This window comes from Odocoileus virginianus, chromosome 18, assembly GCF_023699985.2.
Source record: "Odocoileus virginianus isolate 20LAN1187 ecotype Illinois chromosome 18, Ovbor_1.2, whole genome shotgun sequence".
NCBI lineage: Eukaryota > Metazoa > Chordata > Mammalia > Artiodactyla > Cervidae > Odocoileus > Odocoileus virginianus.
The window spans coordinates 9,030,927-9,055,656 of record NC_069691.1 but is presented as its reverse complement, the minus strand read 5'-3'; the positions used below and the strand labels follow the sequence as shown (position 1 = coordinate 9,055,656).

At 33.3% G+C, this 24,730-nt stretch overlaps 1 protein-coding gene across 3 annotated transcripts in view; it reads left to right on the top strand.

The window, feature by feature from the left end:
• Positions 1 to 24,730, top strand: part of VPS13A (vacuolar protein sorting 13 homolog A) — a 253,635-nt gene that overhangs the window by 207,222 nt on the left and 21,683 nt on the right. Inside the window, exons 60-69 of one of the 3 annotated variants that reach the window (XM_020879717.2) lie at positions 334 to 447; positions 1,784 to 1,929; positions 3,117 to 3,198; positions 4,763 to 4,876; positions 5,947 to 6,022; positions 6,110 to 6,273; positions 6,583 to 6,628; positions 6,731 to 6,854; positions 12,766 to 12,880; positions 15,317 to 18,898. In XM_020879717.2, coding sequence (XP_020735376.2) covers positions 334 to 447; positions 1,784 to 1,929; positions 3,117 to 3,198; positions 4,763 to 4,876; positions 5,947 to 6,022; positions 6,110 to 6,273; positions 6,583 to 6,628; positions 6,731 to 6,854; positions 12,766 to 12,880; positions 15,317 to 15,388 — 1,053 coding nt within the window. In that variant the 3' untranslated portion in view covers positions 15,389 to 18,898. Of the gene's footprint in view, positions 1 to 333; positions 448 to 1,783; positions 1,930 to 3,116; positions 3,199 to 4,762; positions 4,877 to 5,946; positions 6,023 to 6,109; positions 6,274 to 6,582; positions 6,629 to 6,730; positions 6,855 to 12,765; positions 12,881 to 13,070; positions 14,002 to 15,316; positions 18,899 to 24,730 lie in introns of those variants that run through there. The other 2 variants (XM_020879718.2, XM_020879716.2) reach the window with 2 other exon arrangements.

The following is a 24,730-nucleotide window of genomic DNA, read 5'->3' as shown; positions in this document are numbered from 1 at the left end:
AGAGAAGTCATGTAGGGTTCTGATAGTGATTACATTGGATGTACAGATCATCTTGGAAGAGGTACCATCTTAATGGTATTAAGTCTTCCAACCCTTGAACATGGGATGTTTTCCATTTATATAGATCTTCATTTTCTTTCAAGAGAGTTTTTATCATATAAGTATACGTTTTATACTTCTTTTTGCTAAATTTTAGTATTTTATTCTTTTTATAGTATTGTGAACAAAATTGTTATCATAATCTCATTTTTGTTTTTTCCATTGTAAATGTATTGGCTTAATACTTATGCAGATACATTCCTTAAGTTTTTAATATTTTATGTTCCTTTATAGGTTGAGCTTTTTCATAAAGACATAGAAGCTTTCCAAGAAGAATATAAAATAGTCTCATTAGAAGATTCATCACAAGTCAGTCTCTATGAATACTTTCATATATCTCCTATCAAGGTAGGGGGAAAATAAAAGTCATTTTTATTATCCTTGGTAATCTAGTTAATAGCAAATGGATTTGATCAGTGTAGGGGAATATAGCATTTCAATTCTGTTCTTTAATAGTATATAAATTCTGCAACATCATCATTCAAATATAAGTAAATTAGAAAGGAATGATACTTTTAATTTTTATTTTTTTATACTCTTTTATCATGTGGGAGCTGCCTATAGTATGTGTTTATATGTTTACATTTGACCTAACATTGTGTTCATTTCTATCTAATTGAGGTGTTGACTGATAATTTTCAAACTTTTATATATGATATTAAAGTTTCAAATGATTTTATAAAATAACCTTAATTTAAAAACTGAAGATTGAATGGAACTAAAAGTAAGTTCTTAACATAAAATATCTATGAGTTGCATAATACCTGAAGAAAATTGCTGTCTAACTGCATACCCCATGGTGACCTTCCCTGTAGCTGAAAGAGGAAAGAACCTGCCTGCAATGCAGGAAACTGGGCTTTGATCTCTGGGCCAGAAGATCCTCTGGAGAAGGGAATGGTAATCCACTCCAGTATTCTTGCCCGGAGAAATCCCATGAAAAGAGGAGCCTGGTGGGCTACAGTCCATGGGATCTCAGAGTCAGACACAACTGAGCGACTTACAGTGCATATACTGTACATATGTATACACACACACACACACACACACACACATATATGCATATAATATAAAAATGTTTCTAACTAGCTTCACCATGCTTCCCTGGTGGCTCAGATGGTAAAGCACTGCCTGCAATGCGGGAGACCCAGGTTCGATCCATGGTTTGGGAAGATCCCTTGGAGAAGGAAATGGCAACCCACTCCAGTACTCTTGCCTGGAAAATTCCATGGACAGAGGAGCCTTGTAGGCTACAGCCCATGGGGTCGCAGAGTCGGACACGACTGAGCTACTTTACTTTCTTTCACCACAATAACTTAATTCTAATAGTTGAAGCATTCAACTTGGAGAAATTTTGGAGATAGTTGAGTTATTTGCAACAACTTCAACTTCTAGATTGTTACTGTTATTAAAAATTTATAAAGATTAATATTTTCCTAGGTTTACCAAAAGAATTGGATTGTATGTAAATGTATGTAAATAACATACATTACACTGTTGGATTTAAAATTTTTAAAGGGCTGTTTAGATTTTAAATTCCTTTAACATTCCACTTATTAATTATATCAAAATTAATATCTAGGTTATTTGAAATCTTATGTATGGTATAGTAAATTTAGAATGAGATTGAATTTTAAGAGTTATTATGAAGAAAGTGCTTTAAGTATTTCTCTCTTTATCTCTTCAGTTGCATTTAAGTGTCTCCCTGAGCTCAGGTGGTGAGGAGGCGGAAGACTCAGCACAGCATGAAGGGCTGACGGCAGTTCGTTCTCTAAATCTTCTGCTGAAGAGTATTGGTGCCACTCTCACAGATGTGCAGGACGTAGTTTTTAAGTACGTTTATAATTCAAATCTATAAGTTGACAAAAATTCCATTTTTATATTTACCTTAAAATTTTGAAAGTGAAAAAGTATGTAAACTACATTGCAGATCATAGGCTAAATATAATTTAACATATTGCCTGATAACCCTTAACTATTAAATAGCAGAGTAATTACTAAATAATTTCCTTAATACACAGGGACAGAGACTTCCCTGGTGGTCCAGTGGTTAAAACTCCAAGCTCCTATTGTAGGGAGAGAGGGTTTGAATCCTGGCTCAGAGATTCTATACGCCACATGGCAGGGTCAAAAAAAGAAAAAAGGAAAGAGGCCATGCAAGTTTGTGTGTTATATAATGCCTTTTTCACTTAGGCAAGGATCCCTAAGAAGATGTATATACTCAAAGGTGTGATGTGTGGTGCTTTTAAAGCTGTTGCTTTAACGCTTATGGTATCAAGACTCTTTAAAGCATATGTGACTAGGAGAAAATGAATACCATGATAGCAGAAATGAAGGAGTAGTAAGAATCAGTGAGTCCAAAGAGGTAACTGTAAATCTAGATAAAAGTTAGGAAATAGTCAAACATAAGTTTGCAGACATGAAAAATTGGATGAGATTTCTAACCTTGCTGCTGTCCTATCCTTAGCATGAAAGAAAGGAAGTGTCAGTCACTCAGTTATGTCCAGCTCTTTGTGACCCCATGGACTGTAGCCTTAGCATAAAGCTTCCCAATTAGTGGATCCAGGTATATACTATGAACAGGTTATAAATAAAATGATGGTGGGGGCTCCCATGTGCCTCAGTGATAAAGAATCCCTCTGCCCAGGGAGGAGATGTGGGTTTGATCCCTGGGTTGGGAAGATCCTCTGGAGGAAGAAATGGCAACCTGCTAGTATTCTTGCCAGAAAAACCCCACGGACGAGGAGTCTGGCAGGCCATAGTCCATGGAGTTGCAAAGAGGCAGACATGATGGAGCGCACACACACGAACTTAGGGGGATTCTTCAGCTGGCAGCTAATCAGGGAAAACTGCAGCAATTGAATCCTGGCCATTCTTGAGCAACTTCTGTTTATCTCAGTGAATCAAGCATTTTCTGTGTAGGCCATAGGAGGACAGAATTGAGAAATGCAGTTCATGTTCATGAGTGGAGACCCATATGCATTTTTATGTGTTTTTTGTTGTGTTTTTTTGTTTTTTAGGCTAGCATTTTTTGAACTCAACTATCAGTTCCATACAACAGCTGAACTACAGTCTGAAGTAATAAGACACTATTCAAAGCAGGTTTGTCTGAGATTATTTTACAAAAGTACAGACTGATATAAAATAGTGAAACCGCATATGTAATATATAATTTAGATTTGGCAAGTAAATGAACAGCCATTTCCAAAATTTTAGAACTTAGTTTTTCTCCTGAGGGTTGTGGAAAGAAATTAAGCCCAACAACCATTTCAGATTTTTACCTTTACTTTTCATCTTTGACAGAAATCTTCCTGGATCAGTGTGAACTAGATATAAATCTTTAAATAATAATTAACTGAGTAACTCATCTCACTTAAAAAAAATAGATCAAGGGGAACTATTTATCAGTAAGTAGCTGAACAGAGGATATTTTTAATGTAATTAAGTTGCTTAGTCAAGCTAGATATATTATTTATTGGACTTTTGTCCATCTCTAAGGAATCCTGAACTAAAGGAGTCCTATAATTTAGGGGATAACTTACAGAGAATTAGGATAACTGTTGTATGGTGGACAGATCACTGAGCATGACTTAAGAAATCTGGGTTTACACTATGGAGAATAGTGTGGAGATTCCTTAAAAAACTGGAAATAGAACTGCCATATGACTCAGCAATCCCACTGCTGGGCATACACACCGAGGAAACCAGAATTGAACCCCAGTGTTCATTGCAGCACTGTTTACAATAGCAAGGACATGGAAGCAACCTAGATGTCCATTAGCAGATGAATGGATAAGAAAGTTGTGGTACATATACACAATGGAATATTACTCAGTTATAAAAAGGAACACATTTGAGTCAGTTTTAATGAGGTGGATGAAACTGGCACCTATTATACAGAGTGAAGTAAGTCAGAAAGAAAAACACCAATACAGTATATTAATGCATATATATGAAATTTAGAAAGATGGTAACGATGACCCTTATGCAAGACAGCAAAAGAGACACAGATGTAAAGAACAGACTTTTGGACTCTGTGGGAGAAGGCAAGGATGGGGTGATTTGAGAGAATAGCATTGAAACATGTGTATTGCCATATATGAAATAGATTAACAGTCCAAGTTTGATGCATGAAACAGGGCATTCAAAGCCAGTGCACTGGGACAACCCAGAGGGATGGGATGAGGAGGGAGGGGGGTTTGGAACAGGGGGACAGATGTACACCCATGGCTGATTCATGTCAATATATGGCAAAACTGCTACAATACTGTAAAGTAATTAGCCTCCAATTAAAATAAATAATTTTTTTTAAAAAAGAAAGAAATCTGGGTTTGGATCTCAGTTTTACTGTTTATATGACTCAGCATCATTTGACCTGTGTGCTTCTGTAGTCTATAAAATATTGGCAGTAATAACAACTGTCACAAATAGTTGTAAAAGTCAAAGTATTTTGAATATTCTAAAACTTTATGTAAATAGATCATATTATTTCTCATATTCTAATACCAAATTGCTTTTTTAAACTAAGACTAGTGATGAATAAGGTGATATGGGATAGTTTGAAATTGCTGGTGAGAATGTTAGCCTAGATATGTGCACTAAATGTAAGGAAGAAAATATTATCTCTGATTATCTGATTTGACTAATGTTTATACTTCATTTTTAGGCCATTAAACAGATGTATGTACTCATTCTTGGACTTGATGTTTTGGGAAATCCCTTTGGCTTGATAAGAGAATTTTCTGAAGGTGTAGAAGCATTTTTTTATGAACCTTACCAGGTAACATAGTTAATCTTGTACAATATATCACACTAATTCTTTTGAATAAATAAGTTGCTATATATAAAACAGATGATCAGCAAAGTCCTACTGTGTATATCACAGGGAACTATATTCAATATCCTGTAAAAAACCATAATGGGAAGAGTATGAAGAAGTGTGTACACACACACACAAGTATGTATGACTGAATCACTTTAGTATATACTGGTAACCAATACAACATTGTAAATGAACTGTACTTCAATTAAAAATAGTGAGAATAACACACCCCAATTGTTAACTTGAGTTGTAGGTGTAAATAGATTTTTGGAAACAACAAAAGGACATTATTTTGAAGCAGTGTTAAGAGGTTTTGCAAAATCTTGGAAGAAATGTTTACCTTTTCCTTCAAAACTTAAGACTTTACTAAGAAATACCAAATTTTAAGTGGTCTTTTGGAATATTAAAAGTGGATAAAGTTTATACTATAGTAGAATCAAGATTCCCATGGACATGCAATCTTGCTTTTCACAGTAGTGTGGGACAGTAAAAATAACCATGTAAGCTGACAGTGTGCGAAGCAGTCTTGATATTCAGTGGCAGAAATTATGATTGATCTATGTCCCTTAAAAATTCCTGTTAAAACATTCAAAACACTCCCACTTTGACTTTTAAACAACCATAGAGGATAATTAAAAATAAAATACATTTGATATTTATTTTGTACACTGTAATCTAAAATATTAGAAATACTAAAAATTAAAGTGTTTTTATTTCTTTTTCTGAAAAATTTTCAAGAGTAGTTTGTGGTTACCTTCTCATATATAGCTTATAATCCATGTAAGCATCTTTTGTACACTTTGGTGAATAGTCATATTCCTTTCTAAGTTTGGATCAACTTCCAGTACTTTATGTTTGAACTTCGAAAGTCATGAGATATCTGAGAATTTTGTTCATGTGAAGTTTTCTTCTGATGTCACTTTCTCTGGGATGTCTTAATTCCTTTTGTCACTACTACCTTCCTTGTATATTTAAACTTTAAAAGTAACAGTAACTTTATTTACTGTGATTCTATTTTGACCCTTTAGGGAGCCATCCAGGGTCCTGAAGAGTTTGTGGAAGGAATGGCATTAGGACTGAAAGCACTCGTTGGTGGAGCTGTTGGTAAGAAACAGTATGCCCACCAAGGATCGTTATGCTAAAAAGTAAGGATATGTTTGGTTTTTGCTAAAGGTGTTATAATTTTTCCAGGTGGACTAGCTGGTGCTGCCTCCAAAATCACCAGTGCTATGGCTAAAGGGGTGGCAGCTATGACTATGGATGAAGACTACCAACAGAAGAGAAGAGAAGCCATGAATAAGCAACCAGCTGGTCTTAGAGAAGGCATCACTCGTGGAGGAAAAGGCTTAGTTTCTGTAAGAAGTTTCCCATAGTTGTGAACGTTTGAGGAATATCTTTTAAAGCTACATTCCATGAGAAAGGAAATAGAAAACTTGCATTCACTCAAATATCATTTGGATGTTAGAGGAGCAGTGAGTTGTAATATATTAAAAAAAATATGTCAGTAGCCTTTAAAATACTCTGTTTAAATAAAATATGTAGGAAATACATTAATTATTGTGGTATCTAGAAAGCAGAATCTGTATTTCTTTTGTAAGCCTGACTTGCTTCTTCAAAGTATCACGTCAAATTATTGTAAATTTTCATCTGTGCTTTTCCTCTAGGGTTTTGTAAGTGGCATAACAGGAATTGTTACAAAACCAATCAAAGGTAAGTATAATAATTCTTTTGGGTTGATATGTATATTTCATGAGTTGATTCCATTTTCATTCTTAATCCAGTTGTCAAAAACTCTGTCTTTTTTCTTTCTAGGAGCTCAGAAAGAAGGAGCAACTGGTTTCTTTAAAGGTGTTGGGAAAGGTTTAGTTGGAGCAGTGACAAGGCCAACTGGAGGCATCATAGACATGGCTAGCAGTACATTTCAGGGAATAAAAAGGTAAATTCTCCTGATGTAAAATGCTTCAACCAAGAGAAATGAGGTAAATCGGTTTGACCCAAGGCACTTAACTATGAACCCAATAATAACAGCAAGTTGCATATGATCTTCCTAATTGCTTTTGATACTTTTTTCTGTTGCATCATTTCAGCTTCAGTTCTGCTTTATTCATCATTCATTCCCAGCAGCCTTGGAAGGAAGGGTTTGGCAAATTCAGCTTTTTACTTATTTTGATTGAAATACTTTACAATAATGTAATTCTATACATTAGTTATAAAATTAGCAAATATAGTACTCTAATTCCTTTTCTGAGAAATAAAGAATGACTTTTTATATTCCTCATTCAAATTCAGCTTGTGTTTATACCTTCCTTTATGATTTCATTTGCTGTGAACTATTACATCTTTTCTGTTTCTCTTCACTTGTGCAAATAATTTTAAAACATGTTCTTTTTTCCTCCAAATTAAATTTATTATAAGACTAAAATTTAGTAGTTACATTATTGCCACCTCTATTCTAGAAGTTTGTAACATATAAAACAATTGATTAAATTCATGCTAATGAATTTAACTTAGAAACCTAACTTACAAAGTTGGTGGGTGAATAGCTCCCTGATCTTTTTTCTTTTGTATTATCTCTCACTTCCTGTTCTATAGGAATAATCATTGTCATTAAATGAGCTGCTCCTTTTAAGTCACTATTTCATACTATTCCCATGATGCAGTGTTTACTGTTTTAGCTTAAAGTTAAGATTAGAAAAAAGCCTCAGTTTCTTTTGCCTGTAACTTTGGTTTCACAAATATAATTATTGAGTCATAGCCATCAGATAAACTCAAAAGTCAATAAAAATAAGGAATTCTCCATGGCAGTCAGAGAAGAAAAAAAAATAAAAGGAATCCAAATTGGAAAAGAAGTAAGACTGTCATTGTTTGCAGATGACATGATACTATACATGGAAAATCCTAAAGATGCTATCAGAAAACTGCTGTAGCTCATCAGTGAATTTGGTAATATTGCAGGCTATAAAATTAATACACAGACATCTCTTGCATTCATATACACTAACAACAAAAGATCAGAAAGAGAAATCAAGGAAATAGTCCCATTTATCATTACATCAAAAAGAATAAAATATCTAGGAATAAACCTACCTAAGGAAGCAAAAGACTTATACTTTGAAAACTGTAAGACACTGATGAAAGAAATCAAAGACCACACAAAGAGATGGAAAGATATACCAAGTTCTTGGATTGGAAAAATCAATATTTTCAAAGTAACTATACTGCTCAAGGCAATCTTCAGATTCAGTGAAATCCCTATGAAACTAATGGCATTTTTCACAGAATTAGACCAGAAAAAATTTATAATTTGTGTGGAAGCACAGAAGGCCATGAATAGCCAAAGCAATCCTGAACAAAAAAGACAACTAGAGGAGTTGGGATCCCTGACTTCAGACTATAGTACAAAGCTACAGTAATCAAAACAGAATAGCACTGGAACAAAAGCAGAGATACAGATCAAAGGAACAGAATAAAAAGTCCCGAGATAAACCCATGCACCTGTGGTCACCCTATCTCTGATAAAGGAAGCAAGAATATACAATGGAGAAAAGACAGTCTCCTCAATGAGTGATGCCAGAAAAACTGAACAGCTGCAAGTAAATCAATACAATTAGGATAATTCCTAACACCATACATAAAAATAAACTCAGAATGTGTTAAATACTTAAATGCAAGACCAGATACTATACTATAGGAAAAGGAGTACGTCAAGGCTGTATATTGTCACCCTACTTATTTAACTTATATACAGTTTATAAACTTATAAATTTAATTAACTTAACATCATGAGAAACACTGGGCTGAATGAAGCACAAGCTGGAATCAAGATTGCCGTGAGAAATCTCAATAACCTCAGATATGCAGATACACCACCCTTACAGCAGAAAGTGAAGAACTAAAGAGCCTCTTGATGAAAGTGAAAGAGGAGAGTGAAAAAGTTGGCTTAAAGCTCAACATTCAGAAAACTAAGATCATGGCATCTGGTCCCATCACTTCATAACAAATCGATGGGGAAACAGTGGCTGACTTTAGTTTTTTGGGCTTCAAAATCACTGCAGATGGTGATTGCAGCCATCAAATTAAAAGACACTTATTCCTTGGAAGGAAAGTTATGACCAACCTACACAGCATATTAAAAAGCAGAGACATTACTTTGCCAACAAAGGTCCGTCTAGTCAAGGCTATGGTTTTTCTAGTGGTCATGTATGGATGTGAGAGTTGGACTATAAAGAAAGCTGAGCGCAAAAGAATTGATGCTTTTGAACTGTGGTGTTGGAGAAGATTCTTGAGAGTCCCTTGGACTGCGAGGAGATCCAACCGGTCCATCCTAAAGGAGATCAGTCCCGGGTGTTCATTGGAAGGACTGATGTTGAAGCTGAAACTCTAATACTTTGTCCACCTGATGTGAAGAACTGACTCATTTGAAGAGACCCTGATGCTGGGAAAGATTTGAAGGCAGAAGGAGAAGGAGACACAACAGGATGATATGGTTGGATGGCATCCCTGATTGAATGGACATGAGTTTGAGTAAACTCTGGCAGTTGGTGATGGACAGGAAGGCCTGGTGTGCTGCAGTCCATGGGGTTGCAAAGAGTTAGACACGACTGAGCGACTGAACTGAACTAAACTGGAGACCAGATACTATAAAACTCTTAGAGGAAAACATAGGCAGAATACTCTGACATAATTCACAGCAAGATCTTTTTTGATCCACCTCCTAAAGTAATGAAAATAAAAATAAAAACAAAAGTAAACAAATGGGACCTAATTAAACTTAAAAACTTTTGCACAGCAAATAAAACCATAAACAAAACAAAAAGACACCCTGAGTGGGCAAAAATATTTGCAAGCAAAGCAACTGACAACAGATGGATGAGTTCCTCTTCGCTTTCTGCCATAAGGCTGGTGTCTTCTGCATATCTGAGGTTATTGATATTTCTCCCGGCAGTCTTGAATCCAGCTTGTGCTTCATTCAGTCTAGGATTTCTCATGATGTACTCTACTTCTGCTTTATTGACAATGCCAAAGCCTTTGTGTGGATCACAACAAACTGTGGAAAATTCTTAAAGAGATGGGCAGACCACCTGACCTGCCTCCTGAGAAATCTGTATGCAGGTCAAGAAGCAACACTTAGAACTGGACATGGAACAACAAACTGGTTCCAAATTGAGAAAGGAGTATGTCAAGGCTGTATATTGTCATCTTGCTTATTTGAAGCCTAGCTGGGAGAATTTTAAGTATTGCTTTGCTAGCGTGTGAAATGAATGCAATTGTGCAGTAGTTTGAACATTCTTTGGCATTGCCTTTCTTTGGGATTGGAATGAAAACTGACAGTGGGTTAATCTCCAAAATATACAGACAATTCACGCAGATCAATAGCAAAGAAATAACCCAATCAAAAAATGTGTGAAAGACCTGAACAAACACTTCTCAAAAGAAGACATACAGATGGCTGAAAAAGCACATGAAAAGATGCCCAGTATCACTGATTATTAATGCTCGAGAAATGCAGTCAGAATGGCCATCATCAATAAAATTGTGCAGACAATAAATGCTGGAGAGGGTGTGTAGAAAAGCAAACCTTCCTGCTAGTTGGTGACAATATAAATTAGTACAACCACTATGGGAAACAATATGGGAGTTCCTTAAAAAAACAAAAAATAGAGCTAGCATATGATACAACAGTCCCACTCAAGGCCATTTATATCCAGAGAAAACCATAATTCCAAAAGATACATGCCCCCCCCCCATATTCACTGTAACACTGTTTACAATAGCTAGGATATGGAAGCAACCTAAGTGTCCATCGACAGATGAATGAACAAAGAAGATGTGGTACAGATATACAATGGAATATTACTAGCCGTAAAAAAGAATAAAATAATGCCATTTGCAGTGATATGGATGAAGCTAGAGATTGTCAGAATGAGTGAAGTAAGTCAAAGACAAATATAAAATATTGTGTATGTGTGGAATCTACAGAAATGGTACGAATGAACTTATCTACAAAGCATAAAGTTACAAATGTAGAAGACAAACTGGCTACCAGGGGCAAGGGAACGTGAAAATGAAAGTCGCTCAGTCGTGTCCGACTCTGTGCGACCCCATGCACTATATACAGTCCATGGAATTCTCCAGGCCAGAACACTGGAGTGGGTAGCCGTTCCCTTCTCCAGGAGATCTTCCCAACCCAGGGATTGAGCCCAGGTCTCCTGCATTGCAGGCGGATTCTTCACCAGCTGAGCCACAAGGGAAGCCCAAGAATACTGAAGTGGGCAGCCTGTCCCTTCTCCAGGGGATCTTCCCGATCCAGGAATCGAACTGGGGTCTCCTGCTTTGCAGGTGGATTCTTAACCATCTGAGATACCAAGGAAGCCCAAGAATACTGGAGTGGGCAGCCTGTCCCTTCTCCAGGGGATCTTCCCGATCCAGGAATTGAACCAGGGGTCTCCTGCTTTGCAGGTGGATTCTTTACCAGCGGAGATACCAAGGAAGCCAAGGGGTAGGGAAGGGAGGGATAAATTGGGAGGTTGGGTTTGACATATACCCACGATTATAGATAGAATAGATGATAGTAAGGACCCACTGTATACCACAGGGAGCTCTTCTCAGTCCGCTGTAATGGCCCGTATGGGGAAAGAATCTAAAAAAGAGTGGGGATACGTGTATGTGTACCTGATTCACTTTGCCGTACACCTGAAACTAACACAACAGTGTAAATCAACTATAGCCTAATAAAATTAATTCTAAACAAAATGTCCTTCTTCTGTCTAACAGGAATTTTTTAAGTCTAATTGTTTCTGCTTTAGTAGAGTCATTTCAGCTCTCTCTTGGTTATTACTTACATTGTATATGTTTTTCCTTCCTTTTACTTTCAATTTATCTGTGTCTTTGACTCTAAAATGAGCCTCTTATGGGCAGCACATAATTGGATCACATTTTTTATCCATTCTGCCAATTTTTGCTTTTACTTGGAGAACTGATCCATACATATATGTTTATACTATGGATACATTACATGCTCTTAATATTTATTGAATGGGTGGATATTTGTTAAATGCATGAGTGATCAAATAAGTGAGCCCATCTCATGTAGGTCTGTACAGTCAAAAATGTTAACATGTTACCAAATTCAGCAATGTGTATATGTGTTTCAAATAGTACATATCAAGCCTCAGAAAGGAATGTGAAGGTATTTGAACATTAGGAAATCATGTAATGTGACTTAAAACATAGATAGATTGAAGGAAATAAACCATAGAATCACAGCAATGACCAGGGGGAAATTCCCTATTTAAAATCCATTGCTTGTTCAAGATTTCAGTAATAATGACCAAAAACAAACTGTTAGCAAACTAAAGGTAGAGATTAACTTACTTGGCTTCACAAGAAGTGCCTTAAAAAAAAAAAAAAAAAAAGTTGCTGATATCTATACTTCATGAAGATCTCTTAGAATTTTTCTTTTTAAAGGTTAGGAACAAGAGAAGGTTTCTTGAATGCCATCTTTAGCATTGTGTTGGAGTAGCTAATAATGCAATATAGTAGGAAATAGGAAAAACAAAAGAAATTAAAAGTCTTAAATCGGAAGAGAAAAAGCAGTACTTGTGCTGATTCTCTGATTCTTGTCTACAAAGAAAATCCAAGAGAATTTATAAAAAAAATCTTTACAGTTCTACATTTTTCTAGAAAACTTACACTATTTGTGTCAGAAGACAGGTTTTAAAATGGAGATATGAGGTAATAGTCTTGTTTTGTCCAAAAGATCTTTTTTAGTATTAATAGTTACATTTTAAAGTATACTAGGAGTTTTTGAGTAATTTTTAAAGTAAAGTTATACATTTTCCCTCTAGAGCTACAGAGACTTCTGATGAAGTGGAGAGTCTGCGACCCCCTAGGTTCTTTAATGAAGATGGAGTTATCAGACCTTACAGGTTGAGGGATGGCACTGGAAATCAAATGTTACAGGTGGGTGAAGAAATAACCTATTAATTAAAATTAATTTAGCCAGTTTTAAGTAGCTATATATTGCTTTAAATATGTATTAGGATATTTGGTCTTTTATATGTTCTGCTTAATTTCATTTAAAGTTTCTTACATTTACTTAGGTTCTAAATGTGCATTTATTTACTATAAGATTTTTTTTTCTTTTTTACAGGCATCAAAAAGTTTGATATGAAAAGTTAATGCATGACTTTGCAAGTGAAAGCCAACTATAGATTTTAGTCTTAAAATTTACAAACTACATACAGCTGTTTCAGTATTTTGAATGCAAAGAAAAGCTTTTATATTGGTAACATTTTGTGTAGAAGTTTTAGCAGATCTGATCTTTTTATAGGATATTCTTAGTTCTGTACTGGATTTGCTAGATTTGTTGAAAGCCATTGTGCCTTCATAGTTGATGGTGCTTATTTACCCAGTTAGACCATTTCTGTTTAGGGTACTTCCTTCAAACCACTAATATTCCAGATATAATCCTCCTTTCAAGTTAGACAATATAAGGGAAAAAATCATAACTACTGCTATTGTGAATTCTTGGGTTCTCCTTTTCTTTTGAAGTTGCTTAAATGGCCATGACTCTTCTTCCTGCTCTGTTTGTATGGTCTTATTTAAAACCCTGTGAAATTAATAAGCAATTCACATGAAAACCAGCATCTTTTAGTAAGGAAAGTTAGCTTTTGGAGCAATAGTAAGTTTCAAGGTGGAGTATTTTATCTGTTTACATAGCTTTTACTTTATAAATTGGACTTCTAAAAATCTGGATTATGCTATAGATAACATTCACAAGAGGATATACCAATTTAAAGTTATTTCTGTGGTTTAGATGTAGAATACTGAATTAAATGATTTATTTTAAAACAAGGAGTCATTCTGTTGTACAGACTTGAAAATATTCATAGTAATAATAAATTGTGGAGAGATACGGTCTTTCCTCTATAGCCTTGATATTTTAAATATTGTTATGTTTAAAGTGATCAGGGTAAAGATTTCAAATTTTAATATTTTTACCCACTACATGCCCAGTATATAATTTGCATTAAATGTATTTCCATAAAATATAAGCATTGTGTTAATATATGACATTTAGTTATGTGGTTTTACATTGTGTTAAAATGCTTTTAAAGCATCAAAATAATTGCATGTTGGGATAAAACTGGCAATCTATTAGGTTATCGTGTTCTAAATAGCATGTTGACAGACTCTATAAGGACAGTATATCATTCCTTGGAAATGTTGTAGAAATCCCTCATAGTTATACAATTGAAACATACATACCTACTCAGTACCTGCCTTCCCTTATTAGAACATAATTAACATATTATTAATTCATTTTATTATACTGAATAGTTAATATTCAGTGAAGAGAATTTAGAGTGGTGAAGAGAGTTTAGACATACATCCTCATTATTAGAGAACAGATGACAAGGAAGCCCTGAGATACCAAAAGTTTCTCATGGTTGATTTCTAGATTTCAGTAACAAGTATTTGTCCTACACTTTTTTCCATTGTTTTTGAAAGCTTTAAAGTTTGGGATTTAAGGCCATGACTATTGACTGTATTTTTAAACATGCCTATTATTTTCAGAGGGGCAGTCTTAGAATTAATTGCTGAAAGAGCTGTTTAAATGACTAAAAATTCACAGTCCTTGTCAGCCATTACTTATTTTTCAGCAAGTGCAGTAAGCACTGTATTAGTCTGAATACCTGTAGGAATTCACCAGATGCCTTAGGATGGTTGTGCTTGGCATTATTCCCTTTCCGGTGTTAAGAAGTGGGTTGTTGCTTTAGTGGTAATGGTAATTTTTTGAATTAAAACTTTACTATTAGCAAACACTAAAATATATAAATACCAGTACTGTTGCAAAGAAGTAGGTGACACATAATCAGTATTTCAAATCTCATCTACCTCAATTTAACCTAAGTGATTTAATAATAATGCCCTTAGAAAATATTTAGTACTTTCAGATGTTTGTCCTTTTATTTTCTAACTTTCTAAAAAGGGTGCTCTGTGTTTATTAATTTATATGTGCCTATATTTGATAACTAAATGTGAGATACACTCTGATTGTATACCTTTCTGTCTAGAAAGTGACACATTATTATAGTGCTTCCTAGTAGTCTATTCAAGTTGCCTACTAGAGAAAGAAAATAATTCTAATACAGTCATGGAATAATTTACTGATATCATCAAGTTATTTTATACATTAAATGTGCCAACAATTGGAGTTTAGTTAAGTCTATTAGATTAAGAAATATAATATCCATAATTACTGCCCCACTTAGAGCTGAAGTCTTCTTCAAAATTATTGACTTTTTGAACATTTCATAATTGTCCATGTTTTCCAAGCAGTTTGCCATACTTAACTAACATTTGTGCTTCTTTTTTTCTTTACCATGCTTACAGAGAATTCAGGTCTACAGGGAGTGGATTGTGACTCACAGTAGAAGTAGTGATGATAATGATGACGATGATTAGATTCTGAAATGTTAAAATCTATATGTTCTTTGTCATTTTATTTGGGATGTTTCATTAACATGTTTTGTATGATTATACCATAATGCCTATATGTCCATTTTTAGGGACATAAAAGTACTTTTTCCTTTTAAAATGTTTTTCTCTTTTCAAAAACAAAAATTAGTGCATTAAGCACAAAAATATGTATTTTACAGCCCAAGGGCATGCTGTATATTACAACATTTGCTTGTATGTATTTTATAGCTTTGCAATAACAGTTTGTCTTTAAGATTTAAAGACAATTTTTTAAAATGTTCGTTAGTTTCATTTTAAATTATCTGCTTATTTGTTAGCAAAATGCTGTTTTTAATGTTCTCTGTAGATTTTCTGGGCTGTATTATGTCACTGAATTTTGAAAAAAAGAAAAAGAATAGTAGCCAGTCAATAATTTATACTTATTCAGCATTTCAGAAGTATTTTGTCAAATTTCTTTTAATAATAATAAACTTCTGTAACTTGAAGCAATACAAATTTGTTGTTCTATTCCAAAATCTAATAGGTTTAACTACTATTATAAGAAACATTCATGATTTGTTTTAAAGGTTATACAGTGAAATAATTTATAGTCTGAGAGTGAAAAATATGTTCTTTGGTTCTCCTTATAATTTCATTTTATTATGTATAGTTTTTGTGAAACAGTGAACAAAGTTGGTTTTACAGTCATTACATTTTAACTTACATATTCATGTGCTATATCCTATTATAATATGTCATGAATTAATTCAGGTCATTAGAAGAATTTTTATAGTAAGCATAGATATATGTATTTCTTTTGGGTAATATTGGGAAAATGTCATAATCTATGTTTCTGAAAGACCTATAAGGAAATCTATTGTATGTTTTGTGTGCCAAAGTCTTTCTTTTTAACATTAACCTAGATGAAAATTTTTGTTCTATTTTTCTGTTACACCAGATGTACTTAAAAAGCACATCTTTTTAATGTACTCTCATTGTATATCTTTCTTTCTAGAAAGTAGCGCAGTATTATACTGCTTCCTAGTTTGTAATGCTCATTAAATAACTGAGTACTTAATGTGCATCAGTTAATGACTGTTAATAGTATGATGTGTAATCCCTTAGGCCACTCTGCATTTGGATCAGCAGAGGAACATTTACCTTAATTTATATTAAGCATCTTGCTTATAATAAACTTATATCAGATTGTAGTAGACAATTGCCATAATTGTTCAGCTTTTGGTTTATTCAGCCATTAATTAATTGAGTCTCTTCTAATTCTTAGGTTTATCAAGATTTTACCTCTATAAATTACTATTCCCTATTTCTGAGTAAATGACTACTTCAGATTTTTAATATTGAGGTTACCAAAAACAGAAGCTAAAAATTTAGGTCTTGAAATTCTACCTGCCTAGCATTGATTCAAATTAAGTAGAAATCAAGGTTATGTATGCTAGGACTAAGAAATATGTGACTGTCAAAGAATTTACTTACTGTTTTCCTCAAAATATTATATTCTTATCTTTTAGAATAAGTAAATAAATTAAAACACTGACCATTAAAGTAGTCACTACAGGAATCAGAGACAATTTGTATTTGTCAGCCTCCACTGCTTTCTTACCCTTGGTCAAAATCAAAGTCTGCTGCTTCTCCCGGAAGCTGAAACAGTCTGTTGTTATGTATAGGTGTGCCTGAGGAAGGAAGGGTCTGGTAATTTCTTCATTGACTTCTTCGATAGGTCGATCGATCGATCACAGCTTTGCTAACCATGAGGTCTTTCTAAAGGGGAAAATGCTAAACTGCTTCTTTGCAAGACGTTTACAACTGAGTTTCCTTTGATTGGTCTGTGACACTTAATTCTGTGGTACAGATTTCATAAAGGTCCATAAGAATTTATCTGGAAAAAGTTCTGGATATTTCAGCAGTGCCTTACCATATTAATGAAAACTGGAGGTAGAATTACATTTATTTAAGAATTCCTGAATAATAAAGAGATTTAAAATAATATTTTAAATTAACTTGTAAACTTTGTTCATGTGGCCTTAGGGATTCATCCTTAAGGTTTTAGCCCTTGGAAGTGATATATATTCTTTTAACAGTATGATTGCCCTTGTTCTTTCTGTTTTCTTGCCCCAGTGAAATAATCTTTTCAAACTTCTCTGCTGACAGGTATTAATTATTTTTCTAGTTTTAAAAATGTATTTATTGTTACCTTTATTTGAGAAAAACTCAAGACTGAGGATTGGTATATGGTTTTTTGATGGAGATGTAGGACTTAGGCAAAAATATCTTCTTATTCCTCATCAAATATATAGAAAATGAGTTCAGTTTTGGGATTTTAAATAAAATGAACAGTTATTTTGTTTATTAGTGGCTTTATAATTAATTAGAACTTTAAAACTGAGAGTTTCCATCTAATTAAGTCTACTGAGAAAACTGAGTTTGAAAGATTGACTATGTAATACCATAGCTTTCCATATCCTTTAACTTTATTTATGTTCTAAATTTCTGTGCAGTCATTGCTTATGTATAGAAAAGGAGATGGAGGGTCTTCTGTCTTCTTCCTGAGGGAATAATCATTCATTCTCTATTTCCTTTGTGTCTACTTGACATTTGAATAGCATAGTGAAAACTTACAGGAAGAAAAATTTATAAAAATCCTGAATTTGTGAATACCTATTACCATGGATAAATAATCTGATTATAAGAACCTGTAAATGAAATTATTTAGTGTTCACATTGGTTTAGATATAAAAAATGAAGTCCAGAATAATATTACTGACTTTGAATATTGCTTATTAAAAAGAAAGTTGAAATTTTCAGTTTGCTTCTGTTTTTAAAATGATCAGAATTTTATAAATTTTACCTTCTGAAATTGTTGAAAACACATATATCATTGTGCGGTGTTGAGTGGTGACTTTAAGGTCACATTATGAAAATTTACAGATGGAGCCATGTTAGATCTGTGACTAGGACATCAAAGTTCAACATGAAATATGAGCTGCTGTATTTTTATATCCCAAAGTCTTATACACTATTAAATGATGACTGCTGTAATAGCTGCTTTAGTTTGTCTGATTTAAATCTTATGGTGGAATTTTGTGTTATACTCTCCTATAGTGATGGGAGGAGGACCAGAAACAACCATCCCACCTGTTGTTGATTACTTTTCTACTGTACCTTCAAGCCTCAGCTTTTTGTTTTACAGGTTTCCTTGCATATTAATAGTTTATTGTAAAAGTCCAAAATATTAAAGATCCTGTAGGGTCTAAACAAGATACACAGATTGTTCATTTAGGTCAAATAATAATTATGATGGATATGTAAAAAGAATGTTAGTTTTATTTATTATTCTGTCCCTACACCTTTGAAATAAATGGAGATCAATTAAAATGTATAGGTCATTAATTTAATCTTTAATTTCAGTGGATGAATATTCAGATTTATGAAGTGCAGTGAGTACAAAGCATACTATACGAAACATTACAGAAAGTCCTGAATCAAAGAAGAATGAAATATATTATTTCAAGTAACATAGATCATGATGGGGGAGCCAATTGGAATAATTTATAATGGTTATATGTAGGCATTTATGACTTGGTCTGTCTTAACGTGATAAACCATTTTCATGTCTATACTTACCTCTCAATCAGTATGGTAAATTTAACAGTTTATTTCATATCAACCAATATATAGGAATAGTTTACCTCCAAATATCAGCTTTAAATGTTTAATAATTTTGTAAAACTGATTTTTAATGTACCCCTCTTCATTGCATATATGTACTCTATGCAGTGAAATGGTAACAGATATCTACTAAATTTGCATTATGCTATTCCTCTGGATCTTAGAGATCCTTAATTATTTGAGCATTTATAATATAGTCATTGTATTTTTATCAGCAGATAATCAGGATAGTATATTTAATTCTTAATTGGGAATGCTATGTTTTCTACTATAAGTTATCATTTATGAATAACTTGTTATATATATTATGTCTACAAAGATTTTTCCAATGTATTCAGTAGAACTTGGAGTTTCTTTGAATTAAAAGAATTTATAGAGACTCACACTGCTTGGAAAAAGGTAAATCCATTTTGTGAATCACATGATTTACATTGGTTCTCAGTCTACAATTTCAGTATTTTATAGAAGATGTGAAATTTTTCAAAAACTAGAATATTTTCTTCATTGTTAAAGTAATATATGCTCAGTAAAGCAAAATAGGAATAGAAAAGAAAAAGTTACCCTGTCTCCCCACTATTTATTACAGTGTATTTCACATTTAAATTTTATTAATTATGATTCAAATATATAAATTTCTGTTATATATTTTTATTTTATTGTAAATTTTTATAAATTGAATCACTTTTTAAAGAATTATTTTTAATTTCTAAAGATTAAAAAAGTGATTGTTTTAGTCCCCAATGTAGGAAACCTGGTCTTTATTTCTACAATACATTATAACCGGCAGAACTTTTCTATATTTTTATAGCTGATGTAGAAGATTTTTCTTTTTGTTTATTGATAATCTCATAGATTATTTTTTATTTTTTGTTGGTTTTTTTTGAAGCTTTTTCTTTTTGATTGGACATATTTTTATCTTTTGACTCTGCCTTTTAAAAAAATGTATCCCTTAAATAAATCTTCTCTGAAAATTCAGTTATGTGTTTACATGTATGTATGATCCTTACGATTTTCATTGTGTATGAATATTGACAGCTGTGTTATCCCATGGAGTAACTAATTTTCAACCATTTCAGACATTTAAAATTTTTTTCTATGTTGTCTTTGACTCTCTTATATCTCTTACAAAGATATCATAGTTGCCATTATATAAGTTGTTGTAGAAGGGAGGCTGTTTTTGTTTGTTGTATATTTCTTTTCTTTCAGAAATTACAGATGTTTATAAGTAGCTTCAAATACTGCCTTAATAGCAATTGGAAGATAACTGCTTCAGCTGATGTGGTCTTTCCCTTTACTTCGGGAGAATTACAACTGATCTGGAAAAAAGGGCTTATCATAGGCAGTCAAATCACCAGAGTAGTGCTGAACACTCTTCCTGACTTCATCTGAAATTTTGAGTAAGTGGACAAGAACTAGGAGATAAAGGACCATTGGATTTCACTCTTCACTTTTAACTCTTCCTCTCCAGAATCTTACTTCTGAATGGGATGAGAAAACTGAAGAGAGCCAAATTCTGTTCTCAAGGCAAATTAAAATTAGCATCTCAGATAAGGCAGGTCCCCTGAGAAGACGATGACCTGTCCATTTGGATACAGTCCTCATACTTCATTTATTAGTTGATCAGAACTCTCTTGGAGAGTCTTTTGACACATCATTTTTGAAAGCTTATACTTTTGGACATTTAGTAGTGAACCCCACTAACTTATTTTGGGCTAGTGGAGTAACTTACCTCACTTAGAATAGTCCAGAATTATATAAAAATATTGTGTGAATAGGACTTTGAAATTATGTCTTTTTCTGGAGGTGATGGTTTCACTGAGGGAAGGTTCCAGTTTCCTCATTCCAGTGTACAATGAATTTTTAAATTATTTCTTAATCCAATAATTGAAGTGAGACTAATTTGATTACTATATCATTTTCAAAAGTTTATCATCATTTCATCCCATAAATTAAAAAAAAAAAACTCATCAGTAGCAATTTGTATTTGTGTGGGCTTGACAGTTTGCAAAGCTGTTTAACATACGTGATCATTCAATCTTCACGAATTATGAAAACAGCTCAGCTTGCTGAAGTGACATGTGCTAAATCACTCATCCCATAAATTTATAAATATATTAAGGAAGGATAAATATTATTAAAATAGGAAATGTAGCACATTTAACTTTAAAAGAAATATAAGTGTTATGCTTAAATGGATTCAACTTGAGTCTTATTTTTGCTTACCACGGATGTGCAAGTAGAGTTAGCTTTCTACATTAAGTCCTGGTTGAAAAGGTGGTTACTCTTTATTTAGCTGAAGGTGCTAAATTGTAACCTGAGACTCAACCATGATTTCTCTACTGATTATAAGAGTTCTACCTTACAATGTCCCCTGGCTACTTTCGACGGCAAATAATTCTCATCATAAATTGAGCTTAGTAAAAGTTCATCCATTTTTTTTTTTAGTGTGTGCTCTTAACAGTAATATTGTTAAAAGACTTTAGCATAAATTATGAAAAGTCTTTTTTATTAGCCAAATATCCTATGAAAGAAAAGCTGTTCTCCTGCCAAATGAAACGATTCATAGAAAATTAGATTGGAGGCTGCTTTCATTCATTTAAAGACAAAATGTAATGTCATCCATGAAAGGAAGCACCACACATGATTTTTTGTCAGTTGAGTCTTCAGTTGTAAATTCAAATGAAATTGATATCCTAGTTACTTCTGAGGATGATTCTGATGAACTGTAACCCAGTGAAAATTTACCACTGGAAAAATTCCTACAGGAAGAAATGTGGGAAATGTGCATTTAGACATTTTGTGCACTTTGAATGTGAGTTAGTTGTTTTTTAGTCTTATTATCTTCCAAATAGATAATTTTCCATGGGTATTATTTGAAACTGAAGCATTACAAGAGGCATGACACAGCTTGTGTCTCTGAGTCCATATTTCAATGAGCTGTTAAAATGGGATCCCGCTGCATCTACTGGAATACATGCAGTTCTTCCATGTGAACTCATTTTCACAGTAAAAATACTTGAAGGTGCAGTAATACAATATGGCTCAGTGCCTGGATTCTGGAACCATGAAAACCAGAGTTCAATTAATAGCCGTTTGTTTTTACTAGCGTTATAGGTTTTAATCTAGTCTGATCTTATATTCTAGACTGTAAAATGGAGATCATTGTACTAACAATACCTTGATGGTATTGCTAAGATTAAAAGTTAGGTCGTGTATATGATTATTAGTACAGTGTCTAATAGGAACTCATTGTTATATTTTTATTATTCCAGATGAATAATAATTTTATGCTAGTTCTTGGTCATCATTATTCCTCATTTGTCTCCTCTTGGCCAAAATTGTCATTAAATTTTGCCCTTTTTTTTCTTTAAAGGTTAATAGAATAGTTAGAATGTTGTGACAGTTTCCACACATTAATTGTATAGAAACAGTAAAACCTCAGTAATTTGGACTCATCTGATTATTTTAATATTTTGAAAGAAATGTTATTCTTTTCAAATTTATATAGTGTCATGGGTCAGTAAATGTTTGTATAGTGTCATGAGTCAATAAATGTTGTTCAGTAGAGGTTCTGCTGGAAATGCATTAGGAAAACTTTTGTTAACTATCCACTTACACTAAACCACTTTGTCTCTACTTCTAGATTGCATTAGGTCTGTTGATTAATAGTCTGCTTTTGTCAGTGCACATAATCATGAGCTATTTCTGTCTTTTCTCCAGACTATTTTAGTTGAACCAGTAGGTAACAATTCACATTTCTTAGGATAATACTTTCTTCTGTTTGATTTTATGTCAAGTGTTATGCTCAGCTGTGTAAGGTGTTAGCATGATTTATACTTTGGCTGACAGTCAAAATATCTTGTTTGCATGTGAGGAGACAAAAGATATGGGGGGGGGATTAAACAAAGCCTAATCCTCTTCAGATTTGATGACAGAGTCAATGAGATTTAGTTAAAAAAAAAAATTTGCCTCACACAGTAAGCTGAATATCCCTTCCCTTGTGTTTATATCTCTTCTGTTTCATATATGTATGTATGTATTATGTATGTATGAAATCACTGAGCTTTCAGGAAATGAATGTCTACTATATTTGCCCATGAAGCTTAGTTGAATACCTTGTTCTTCCCGGCCATAGCCCTCATGTTTCTTACACTTGAAGTGAATTGCTAAATCCTTTTTTATCCCTAAGTTTTATCATATTATTCTAAGGAAGTTATACTTACTGACTTTCTCAGTAGATGATGAATAAGTAAATGAACAAGTCATCTTGAACAAGTAGATGACTTGCTCATCTACTTATTTACTTCTTAAATAATTGAGAAATGATAGCACTTAGCATTTTAATTTTATGTTTACTTCCCTGAATTTTGTCATTTTTAAAGTAAATTTAATTTTTTTTAATCTGTTCATAAACCTTTCACTTTTCCCATTATCTCCTAACCAAATTAGCCAATCTGTAAAACCATTTATTCATTATCCAGTAGATTTTCTTGCTCAATAGTATTTTATCTTTTTTTCATCTAGATAAGTTTCATTTTCCTTTTATCACTCATGTGAAGTGAAAGTTGCTCAGTCGTGTCTGACTCTTTGCGACTCCATGGACTATAGAATCCATGGAATTCTCTAGGCCAGAATACTGGAGTGGGTAGCCTTTCCCTTCTCTATAGAGGATCTTCCCAACCCAGGGATCGAACCCAGGTCTCCCACATTGCAGGCAAATTCTTTACCAGCTGAGCCACAAAGGAATCTCAAGAATACTAGAATGGGTAGCCTATCCATTCTCCAGCGGATCTTCCAACCCAGGAATCAAACTGGGGTGTCCTGCATTGCAGGCAAACTCTTTATCAACTGAGCTATCTTAATATATGTAATATATGTATATATTATGTGATATATGAGCTATATATTATATATATATGAGCTACCTCAATATATGTAATATATGTTTCTTAATATATACCTCTATGAAACTCCTCTTCTTAAAAAGTCAGATAATAATCAGATTTTGGTTTTGTTTTTTACTTAACTGTATTCCTATCTTTACCTAATTTTCTTAAATATATTTATACTGAATATTATCACCTTATATTTGGGATTTAAAGCCTTCCATGTTAATGAGTTGTTCCTATCATCTGCCTTTTCATATTTTGGTTTGTTTTTTCAGAAATGTTTTTGTTATAGAACTCTGCTACTTCATAGCATTTGGATGGTTTGAAAGTGTTAGCTGTGTTTTCTGTATTACTGTAGTTGTTAGGTATATTCTTTTTCTAAAGTACTGGAACTTATCTGGCAGGAGACCCGGATATTAGTAGAGAGTAACTGATACAACTGTCTATCCAGTTCCTACTTTTTGTATATTTCTAATGTATAATCAGTTTGGTTTGGATTTTTTTATATCTAGCAAGCTAAGGTTTACATACTCATCCTTTCTATTATAAAAGAAACCCTTGCCAAGAATCATACATTTTAATTGTTACCTATAGGTTCTGACAATTATATGCAAAAAATGCAGTTTCCTTAGTGTTTCTGTTTATTTCATTAAGAAAATTCTTAAATGATGATGGATAATTTGTATATTCTATTAATGAGTAAGGCAAAAAATGCTTTTCTTTTAACACTGAAGCATATAGATGGAACGAACATGTCTAAAGTGCCGGCAGT